Raw genomic sequence first — 11,148 nt, forward strand, 5'->3', positions numbered from 1 at the left:
TACACCTCTATTTTGTTTGTGGTTTGTGTCGTCTTACCTGGCTTTCAGCACCGCCTTCGGCCTCTTCTAGTCTTTCTTGGAGTCCAATGACTTGCACACTAAGGTCTGCCTTCTCTCTTTCAATCTGTAACCAAATAAAAATAAGTTATTAATAAAGGGACTTTTCAGTTCTGTGACAAAATTACTTTTCATCTTCTAGGGTAAAGCAGGGCTATGTTCTTCGCCCTTTACTTTTCATCTTCCAGTGTAAAGCAGGGCTATGTTCTTCGCCCCTTGCCGCATTATTTGTTAGCATACTGTTAGGCAAAGTTTTTGTGATGTATCTGATGTAAAGATTTTTTCCTTCTGTGATATTTCATAACATTTACAAAGTGTGGATTTGTGGAATAGAAAGTGGGAAGTACTCTCTGAACACAGATAAAGTACATACTATACTTGTGCCAGGTTTCCCTTGTACAAGTGCTACCGTGGGTATTGCCCCTATTACTCGTTATTGGATACGAAAAGTGGTACTTACTCTTTGTCTAAGTTCTCTCTCTGATTCTAAATCTTCTTGGAGGAGACGGATTTTGTCCTGGAAGAAAAAAGATATAAATTGAAATTAGTATTGTAAATTTTAGTTATCTTTGTATCAAAACTTGGTATTAGGTTTACAAAACACGAAGGAAAAAGCGTACCATTACCTAAGGTCCTAAGCCAAACTAAAATGTCAGATTTCTCTAGGTAACAAATTTCTTTTTTAGCTGGAGATATAGTGGGTACCTAATAAAATGATTTATTTATTTAAAAATCGTCCCTTCATCTTACATATTTTTTCCCCCGACTGTTCTCATTCTGTCAGTTGAGCCCTATCCTAACATCAAAAGTGGTATCTGGATTGATTGAGTTATTCTCGCATTGAATGTAAACAACTATAAACACATGATGCATACAATACATAAGTTTCATTAAAACATGTTTGCAAAATGTCTTGATATGTACCACATGGCCTGGAAAATGTTTATTTTTTGTTTGCATTGAAGAGAGAGGAGGTATTTTTAACCTGTTGTTCTACTGTTATCTTCACTGGGAAAGTCTTCACTTCCTTCAGCTCTCTTTCTTTCCTTTTCTCTCGTTAATTATTGCCACATTGATATCTACCTCATATCTTCATTAGCCTACCTTAAAAAAAAAAAAAAAAAAAAAAAAAAAAAAAAAGAGGTCTCTTTATTGGCTGTAAAATGTTCAGGGTTTCAAAACTTACAATGCTTAAAATGTAGGCCTTCTCGGTAGGTTATTATTCTTCTCTTTCAGTCTTGGCATTCAGAAAACGACCTTAAAATAATATGCATTGAATTCTCACTGGACTTCTTTGAACCCTAGATGATATAAGCTTGATTCAGCAGAAAAATGGGGCTTCAAAAGTCAATTTATCAAATATGTAAATAATGGACTAGTTTTTTTTTCTTCTTCTTCTTTTTAATTTATTTGACAAAATTTCAATTTATTTCGTTGCCCCATCTTGAACGCGGTCCAAAATTTCCATCTCGATGTTTGAACAGCTTGGTAGAGTGGGTATTTCATAAGACCCGCTACATTCAACCCATAGGCACTCGACATAAACACCCATGTTTCTATTCTTGTCTCCAACAGCATGTCTACTTCCTCGTTGTTTTAGTGGAGGTATGCTTAAAAATAATCTCATGGCCGAAATACTTCATGTCTATTTCGAAACTGTCGAGGTGTCAGAAATAACTGTCGAAATGCCAGATAACTGTTTCACCTTTTCTACCTTGATTGTTTACCAGTGCCCCAACAACGTTTCTGTCAAGTTGAATTCTTCTCTTCATCATCAGATTTATGCAAAAAAAAAAAGAAAAAAAAATACTCTAACCTATTATATTTTTTTGTGGAATAAGTTTTTTCTAAGAACAATTTGACAGTTTACGTTTGTGTGCAGTCCAAACCTATATGTCCTAAATTTTAATGTTAACATGCCATATTTGAGAGTTTGTAACTTTTATTTAAAACAGCTATATCATTTTAATTTCTAAAAACTCGTCTATATCACAGAAAGCATGCATTTGAAACTTCGACCTAGAAAACACACCTAGAATGTGCTACAACAACCTAGAAAACACACCTAGGATCTGCTGTCATCGCTGTCAAAGACTTACCGGATGGCTTCAATTTCTTCGTCCTTTTCGGCCAATCGCTTTTCAGCTTCATGTCTGAACTGAGCGTACTCAGCTGCCAATCTTTGAGCGCGTTGTTCTTCAGCTTTGCGTCCCTGAAAGCAAACCGGTGCTAGTGTGAAACAAAAGTTTTGTGGATTGGGTTACGAAATGGGTTACGTTTTGGTGTTCTCGTGAAGACGCAGCAGCTAGCTAAGACCGACTGAGGCTAAAAAAAGAGTGGAGCGAAGAACAAAGAACTTGGAACTTTTTCTTCAGTTCTATGCGGTTTGAAGTCGTCGCCCTTATTCGCTATGCTTTCCGCTCCCCTCTGTCTTTTCTGATGAAGGGTACATAGCGGACACCTACAAACAAAAGTTTACGTTTTGGTGTTCTCGTGAAGACCCAGCAGCTAGCTAAGGCCGACTGAGGCTAAAAAAAGAGTGGAGCGAGGAACAAAGAACTTGGAACTTTTTCTTCAGTTGTATGCGGTTTGAAGTCGTCGCCCTTATTCGCTATGCTTTCCGCTCCCCTCTGTCTTTTCTGATGAAGGGTACATAGCGGACACCTACATTACATTGAAAGAGGGGTCTTTTCTGACGAAATTCTCGTGTGTGGAGTCCAGTATGTAGGACTATTGCACCCTAAAGACCACCTAATTGGAAGTTATGTGACACCTAATTGGAAGTTATGTGTAATATGCCTCTTCTTATAGAAAAAGTACTTACAGCTTCAGCTTCCTTGTAGGCGGCACTGAGTTCTTCTCTTTCGTTTTCCAGTCTGCGCAGTTCAATTTCCAGTTCGTGCAGGCGGCGAGTAAGTTCAGCAATGGTGTTGCGGGCATCGTGAAGGTCATCTGAGAATCATTAATACATGTTATTATTAGATTTGATTGTTGTTATTATTATTAGCTTAGCTTACCTACACCAAAAACCTGAGTAGTTAGCTAGGTGCACTTCAGATCCGGAGTTCAGTTATGGAATCCAAGTGAATTCATTTAATTTCGTTACTAGCCTCTTAGCATACCTATACCATCAGTCCATCACTAATCTGGTTAGATTAGTGATGGACTTTGAGGTTAGCGTGAACATTAGATCCGGTGGTTGGTGGTTCGAACTAAGTTAAGTCATGAAATCTGTTGTTTTGTATTAGTTGGAGAACGTTGTATGCGCGTTTCTTATGTCGAAGCCAAACTTTTTTTTTTAACTGCCTCGAAAATATTTAATTAATTTTACGAGGTATTGACGGAATTATATTTAAAAAAAAGTCTTAGATCAATCTCCCTCTCTACTTTGAATTGGTTAGTTGTTAGATTGGTTAGTTCTATTTTTGTTAAATTGGTTAGTTCAGCCCCTAATATCTATAACCATACCCCAAATTTGATCTTAGTTTAAGTTAAACTTTTAGATGAAGCAATCTGATTGGTTGATTTCAAAAATTTGAGCCAATCACATTGCATACGGGAGTTAAACCAAAATTAAACTCAGATTCTTATTCTGGCCATCAGTGCAAAAAGGTCAACTCCCCTAACACCATCGATGGTTCGATAATTTTTGGCCTTACGATATAACATACGACAAAGGTCGCCAACCTTTTATGGGTCGCTACTCTGATGATGACAAAAATTTATGACGTAACGACGTACATCAAATCTTTATCTAATAACAACATGTATTAATGATTCTCAGATGACCTTCACGATGCCCGCAACACCATTGCTGAACTTACTCGCCGCCTGCACGAACTGGAAATTGGCCCTCCTGAGGAAGAAACACCAGGAAGTTATCAACGACTATCAGGAACAGCTGGACAGTGTTGCTAAGAGCAAGTCCAGGTGAGAGATAGAATAGAATTGAGTAGAATATACCTTGTTTATCTAGCTCGAATGAGACTACAAAGCCCCTATACCACAGCAGACTAGACAAGGTCTCGTTTATTTTACGGGTTTAATAACGTGATACAACACAAGATTACAACGAAGGAACTTGCTTAATTATTAAAAAGAAAAAAAAAAGTTGGAAAATAGTTGACCTTACGTTATATCGTATGTCAGCACTAATCTGAGATTTGTAGAGGTTAGCGTGAACATTAGATCCGGTGGTTGGTGGTTCGAACTAAGTTAAGTCATGAAATCTGTTGTTTTGTATTAGTTGGAGAACGATGTTTGTGACAAGCATACAAACAATATTTCCATTTTACCCGCACTAATTTGGATTGTCAGTGATATCTTGATATACTTTAGTGAAGATAATCCTCTGATACTCACCAGACAGTTTCTTGTTCTCGCGGGCGAGAGCGTCCTTCTGTTCGCGGGTCTTCTCAAGCTCATGGGTGAGACGTTGTACTTCGGCCGTGCGGTTACGCAGGTCGCGCTGCGCTTGCTGGGAGAACGATGTTTGTGACAAGCATACAAACAATATTTCCATTTTACCCACACTAATTTGGATTGTCAGTGATATTTTGATATCCTTTAGTGAAGATAATCCTCTGATACTCACCAGACAGTTTCTTGTTCTCGCGGGCGAGGGCGTCCTTCTGTTCGCGGGTCTTCTCAAGCTCATGGGTGAGACGTTGTACTTCGGCCGTGCGGTTACGCAGGTCGCGCTGCGCTTGCTCGTACAGGGCCAGGGTTTCGTCCAGACGGGATTTAAGCTCGATGTTGACGCGTTCCAAGTGCTCCACTCGTTTCTGCAGCTCCCGGGCGGTGTTGTTGGCCTTCTCCAGATCGATGATGAGGACCTCCACTTCGGACTGGAGGCGGGACTTCTGCTTCTCCAGGTTGTTCACCTTGACGACCAGCGTCTCGATGTGTTCCTCTTGTTCCTGGAGGCGTTGGGTGTACTTTCCACTCGTTTCTGCAGCTCCCGGGCGGTGTTGTTGGCCTTCTCCAGATCGATGATGAGGACCTCCACTTCGGACTGCAGGCGGGACTTCTGCTTCTCCAGGTTGTTCACCTTGACGACCAGCGTCTCGATGTGTTCCTCTTGTTCCTGGAGGCGTTGGGTGTACTTGCGTCTGTGTTGGAAGGAAAGGAGAGAATGGTTTGAAAACTTAGCCTAATTGCCTCAAGTTGTTGTTGTAACGGCTTCAGCTGTAGCCGAATGGTAATGCCAGAATATAGAAGTCGCGATCCTTTGCTGATTCCTCTACCTCATCTGCTTTTTTCTTTCCTTTAACCATTTATTAAGTTGCATACATCCAAAATAATTGATACAGTACACATTAGTTTACTTAAGACCCATTTGTAGCCTTCTCTTTTCGGTAATTGTTCATATCATATCCTACCTACTGATTCGATTACTATGATGTCATTACTTAAAGGTTAAAGGAATCAAAGCAAGTTCCGCGAAGTAGGGTTCATATCCTACCTAAGTTCCTCAACTGCTTCAACTTTCTAACATGCAGAGAAAGGTCCCTAAGTAAAATATAATGAAATTCACCCCGCAGTCTAAATAAGTTTCATCGAATAACAACAGCAAAAAAGCTGCAGAACCTTGCTTGTTCAAATCCTACCTAAGTTTCTCGAAGTAGGGTTCATAACTTACCTAAGTTCCTCGACTTCTTCGATGTGGGCGTTGACTTCGGTCTCGTATTTGCTCTTCCAGGACAGGGCATCTCCGTTAGCCTTGACCAGTTGTCTCTCCAGGTCTTCTTTGTATAAATCACAGGTGTTTCCTCCTCGATCACCTGTTAAGAAACATGTGTTTGTTTCTCTATTTCAGCGTGTAACAACAGGTGTTTCTCCTTCTTTCTCAGATGTACCTATGTTTGTTGGTATTAATCTTTACACCTTTATTCTGTGTCTTTTTACACCTGTTTTTTTTTATTATTTTTTTTAAATTTTACAATCCTATTCTGTGTATTTTTACACCTCTATTTTGTTTGTGGTTTGTGTCGTCTTACCTGGCTTTCAGCACCGCCTTCGGCCTCTTCTAGTCTTTCTTGGAGTCCAATGACTTGCACACTAAGGTCTGCCTTCTCTCTTTCAATCTGTAACCAAATAAAAATAAGTTATTAATAAAGGGACTTTTCAGTTCTGTGACAAAATTACTTTTCATCTTCCAGGGTAATGTTCTTCGCCCTTTACTTTTCATCGTCCAGGGTAAAGCAGGGCTATGTTCTTCGCCCCTTGCCGCATTATTTGTTAGCATACTGTTAAGAAGTTAGGCAAAGTTTTTGTGATGTATCTGATGTAAAGATTTTTTCCTTCTGTGATATTTCATAACATTTACAAAGTGTGGATTTGTGGATTTTTTTCTTGATTTTTGTGATAGGTGTCACCTGGAGTTGCTTTAATCCCGAATTTCGAAATAATTTCCTTTCTGAGGATCTGATTTCTTGAGAAAGGTATTGTCTTTAGTTTCTCTTTTGATTAGTTTCATTTTCTTCTAGTTTACCTGGGACAGTCTGGTCTTATGAGAGGTGATGTCGATGACGGTGCGGTTGATCTCTTCAATGCGGACATTCAGTTCCAAGATGGTCACCTCCAACTTCTCAATGTGCTTGATGTGCGTGCTCTGGAAAAAAGAAATTATATCGAATTCTTCAATTAATTTCCAATAATTAGTTGATTAATACTGATATTGTTGCTAACAGCAGAATACCAGAAAACATTTTTTTTTTTTTTTTTTTTTTTTTTTTTTTTAAAAATTTTTTTAGTGTGGATTTGTGGAATAGAAAGTAGGAAGTACTCTCTGAACACAGATAAGGTACATACTATACTTTGTGCCAGGTTTCCCTTGTACAAGTGCTACCGTGGGTATTGCCCCTATTACTCGTTATTGGATACGAAAAGTGGTACTTACTCTTTGTCTAAGTTCTCTCTCTGATTCTAAATCTTCTTGGAGGAGACGGATTTTGTCCTGGAAGAAAAAAGATATAAATTGAAATTAGTATTGTAAATTTTAGTTATCTTTGTATCAAAACTTGGTATTAGGTTTACAAAACACGAAGGAAAAAGCGTACCATTACCTAAGGTCCTAAGCCAAACTAAAATGTCAGATTTCTCTAGGTAACAAATTTCTTTTTTAGCTGGAGATATAGTGGGTACCTAATAAAATTAAAAATCGCCTCTTCATCTTACATATTTTTCCCCCCGACTGTTCTCATTCTGTCAGTTGAGCCCTATCCTAACATCAAAAGTGGTATCTGGATTGATTGGGTTATTCTCGCATTGAATGTAAACAAATGATGCATACAATACATACGTTTCATTGAAACATGTTTGCAAAATGTCTTGATATGTACCACATGGCCTGGAGAATGTTTATTTTTTGTTTGTATTGAAGAGAGAGGAGGTATTTTTAACCTGTTGTTCTACTGTTATCTTCCCTGGGAAAGTCTTCACTTCCTTCAGCTCTCTTTCTTTCCCTTTCTCTCGTTAATTATTGCCACATTGATACCTACCTCATATCTTCATTAACCTACCTAAAAAAAAAAAAAAAAAAAAAAAAAAATGAGTGTTTCACCGCCGTTTTTATTTCGTAGCAATGAAACAGAAGAAGAAGAATCGTACAACTGCTACATTACACTCATGTGGTCTGTGTCGTAGCATGCCCATCCCGTAGTATGTCCCTCATCAGGTGGACGATAAGAGACACAATACTCGGACTTTCCTTGGCTTGTTTAAAAAAAAAAAATGGCTTGAGAGAAAAAGATGTGCTCTTTGAACTTTTTAATCCCTCCTTGTAGAAATATTTTGCTATGATTGCAAGAGATAGTGTTCTTGAGGGGGTTAACTTGTACTGTTTGGTCTAGTCTAAATGCTATTCTTGACTTGGCGGGGCGGAGCGCTACCGCGCTCCTTAATACACACCTATGCACGGGCATGTATCTTAGAAAATCGTATAACAATGTTGTTTACATAAATAAGAGCTAAATATTTTGTAAAACTTGCAATAAAATTGAAATTTACATGTTTTATGTTTTCTAAATGAGATATAAAGAAAAAGGTATGGAGTTAGGAGCGTACCATAGATAGTTACTTGAGAGAAAAAAGTAGAAACTAAAAATAGGAGAAAGGGAAAAGAAAGAAAGAAAGAGCAAGGATCAGGAAAAGAAGAACAGAAAGTAAATCAGAAAATTTATCAAGATAAAAAAGGAATGGAGTAGTAAATCAGATCCAAGAGAAGTGAATGGAATAGAATATTCTTTGTCTATCCCTGCTTTAAATTATTTTATTTTTATCAAAACTATGTCACTAGGGGCCTATATTGATATTATTATTTTTTATGCTTCAAAATCTTCGAATCATAATGGGAATAGACTTCACAGAATTTTCAAAAAGAGTTTGAACAAATATGAATAGAAAGTAGATTGTAGAAATTAGTGAATGTTACATGTGGAACTACCATACTTATAAATCTTATAACTAAAGGAACTATAGTAGGTACCATACAATATTAAAGAGATGCCAACTAAACTTGTGTTTTATGTTGCAGCTAACCCCAAAAAGACCTCCGAACAGCCACCCCAGGAGCAGTGCGAATACAAGTTGCTGAGGAGAGACTGATCCTAATCCTAACTCATGGATGAAGTTTTCTGGGACACGGATTAGTAAGTATTTTAGAGCTAAAATAATAATAGTGGATGTGTCAAATTCACCAGAATTTCTGTTAGTTTTAAAGGGAACCTTAGTAAAGGCAGTGTAACCGGAACTTTAAAGGGAACCAAAAAATAAATATTCCTAAACGAAAGTGGACATCGCCCACAAGGGATCAAGAAGAGACCGCCTTAACATAATAAAAAGAGAACCTAACTCCCCATTGATAATGTTTGCTACCGAAACATTCTCTTATCAAATCTGAAATATTTTTTAGGGTTGGAAGAAACAAATTCTTTGTTATACTTGTTATAAAAATGGACCCCGGAAAAGGATTAATAAAATAACTACAAAGATCAATCAATATAAGTATCTAATAACTCCTTTTAGAAAGGAGTGGAAAAAATTGCGTATTGATAAACAAAAGGTTTCCGACAATAAATCAAAAATGGTTATTTGTTGGGCCTTATGGACTTGGCCTGACACATCCACTAATATTACTATAACAGAGAACTTATTTGGTTTTATACGAAAGTGGTTAGGTGGAAAAGCTCCTCGGGGAGAACCCTGCCACTTAAAAGGAAGCCGTAAAAAAGGTATTTCAAAAGCACAAAATGCCCCACGAAGGACAAGAGATTGTTAAAGTGGGAAAAATTAAAAAAAAAAGCACAAAATAACCTTTTAATAAGTCACAATAGTCACCACTAGAGAAAGCGTTTGAAATCCTGAACTTACCTCCAGTCTGGACAAGGCACTCAGGTCAGCACTGTACTCAATGCTGACGTCGGCATTTCCGCCACTTCCTCCGGACGTATATTTGTAGGATCTGGTCGTTTTTGAAACAGATGACATGTTGAAGCTTGGCTTCGTTCAAAAGTCGTTTAGAAAAAAATCAATTAAACTAAAAAAAAGCAAAAGCTATAACTAAAAAAACTCGAATAAAAAATCGAAATAAAAAGCACACGGAAAACACACTCGCTCAAACTCACTATAACGCGGGCACCATGTACTAGATTCGAAAATAAATGAAGTGCCAAAAAAACAATCAAATTTCGAAAATGATTATTTGTTGGGCCTTATGGACTTGGCCTGACACATCCACTAATATTACTATAACAGAGAACTTATTTGGTTTTATACGAAAGTGGTTAAATGGAAAAGCTCCTCCAGGAGAATCCTGCCACTTAAAAGAAGGCCGTAAAAAAAGTATTTCAAAAGCACAAAATAACCTTTTAATAAGTCACAATAGTCACCACTAGAGAAAGCGTTTGAAATCCTGAACTTACCTCCAGTCTGGACAAAGCAACAGATTTATTGAGGATGCATTTTGAATGGGTTCACGCTCCTAAAGGCTATCTAGTGTCTGGTCCGATGGGCGATAGACAAAAGTACTCGATCGGAAACATTTTAGCTGTGTTCCTACATGGTCGACTGTTGTCCAGGTGAATCGATGTTGTCCAGGCAGTGTACGGTTTCGGTCGACATCGATCGACGGCGTCGACTGTGTGTGGACACAGCTTATGAAGCGAACAGTGATGTGAACTTTTTCAAGAAGTTTTGCGGAAAGAACTGTAACCTGTAACAACGGAGGTCTTATCGTCACAAAATCAAAGAGGGAGGACATGATGGGAGAACGCCAGCCGTTCTGAGAACGAACCCTCTTACCTGCCTCGGTGGTGTAGTGGTCAAGGCGCTCGCCTGGTAAACAGGAGGGCGTGGGTTCAATCCCAGCCAAGGTAAGGAATTTTATCCTCAATATAATTTGAGAATTTGACCACAATAATGGTAGTAAGCCTACTGCTGGAGTTAAGAGACTTTTCAGTCCTATGCGACCAGTATAAATAATAATAATAGTGCTTATTTATACTGCTCGCATAGGACTAAAAAGTCCCTTTACTCCAGCAGTAGGCTACTACTATTATTGTGGTCAAATTCTCAAATTATATTGAGGATAAAATTCCATACCTCGGCTGGGATTGAACCCACGCCCTCCTGTTTACCAGGCGAGCGCCTTGACCGCTACACCACCGAGGCAGGTTAACTCTATGTTAATTATATTTTACGCACTATTATTATTATTATTATTATTTGGGTTTCATCGTGGCTGCTTGTATTATACGGTCGCTAAGTCCCTATCGCCCCAGAGGTCGGGTGCGTCACTATAACCTCCCACTATCCCGGAGCCTGGCCTCACAGCGGGGCGAACATAATTTATTTTTCCTAGATTTTCGAGTAATTCTAGCGGCAGGGGAATGCTGTCAAGAGTTCCAATTTCCAAGCGTCTATATTTAGACTTGTTGTGGGCTTCGGATGACGTTGTCCTCTGGCCCCGCCTGTTAGAAAATGTTGTTAAAAAAAAACTTCTTTTAAAAAATTCGACTTATTTTTTTCTGCTGTTTTTCTCTCTCGATTCTTTTTTCATCTCGAGAGACGATCACACGCTGCCATGTTGCG

The 11,148-nt window shown here is 38.4% G+C and overlaps 1 protein-coding gene and 1 long non-coding RNA gene across 3 annotated transcripts in view; both read right to left on the reverse strand.

The window, feature by feature from the left end:
- LOC113467191 overlaps positions 1–606 on the reverse strand; it is a 4,571-nt gene extending 3,965 nt beyond the window's left edge. For both annotated transcript variants that reach the window (XR_003391354.1, XR_003391355.1), the window contains exons 1-2: positions 518–606; positions 38–124 (exon numbers count right to left, since the gene is read on the reverse strand). This is a non-coding gene — a long non-coding RNA (uncharacterized LOC113467191). The remainder of the gene's footprint in view (positions 1–37; positions 125–517) is intronic.
- LOC103508718 (paramyosin, long form) overlaps positions 1–9,728 on the reverse strand; it is a 39,611-nt gene extending 29,883 nt beyond the window's left edge. The window contains exons 1-11 of the mRNA XM_026823235.1: positions 9,430–9,728; positions 6,959–7,015; positions 6,551–6,703; positions 6,071–6,143; positions 5,699–5,840; positions 4,652–5,001; positions 2,882–3,009; positions 2,157–2,269; positions 1,583–1,667; positions 518–574; positions 38–124 (exon numbers count right to left, since the gene is read on the reverse strand). Of these exons, the coding sequence (XP_026679036.1) occupies positions 38–124; positions 518–574; positions 1,583–1,667; positions 2,157–2,269; positions 2,882–3,009; positions 4,652–5,001; positions 5,699–5,840; positions 6,071–6,143; positions 6,551–6,703; positions 6,959–7,015; positions 9,430–9,546 (1,362 nt within the window). The 5' untranslated portion in view covers positions 9,547–9,728. The remainder of the gene's footprint in view (positions 1–37; positions 125–517; positions 575–1,582; positions 1,668–2,156; positions 2,270–2,881; positions 3,010–4,651; positions 5,002–5,698; positions 5,841–6,070; positions 6,144–6,550; positions 6,704–6,958; positions 7,016–9,429) is intronic.
- Positions 9,729–11,148: the final 1,420 nt, after the last annotated feature.

The sequence above is a fragment of the Diaphorina citri genome, unplaced genomic scaffold (assembly GCF_000475195.1).
Source record: "Diaphorina citri unplaced genomic scaffold, Diaci psyllid genome assembly version 1.1 scaffold426, whole genome shotgun sequence".
In the NCBI taxonomy this organism is placed as follows: Eukaryota; Metazoa; Arthropoda; class Insecta; order Hemiptera; family Psyllidae; genus Diaphorina; species Diaphorina citri.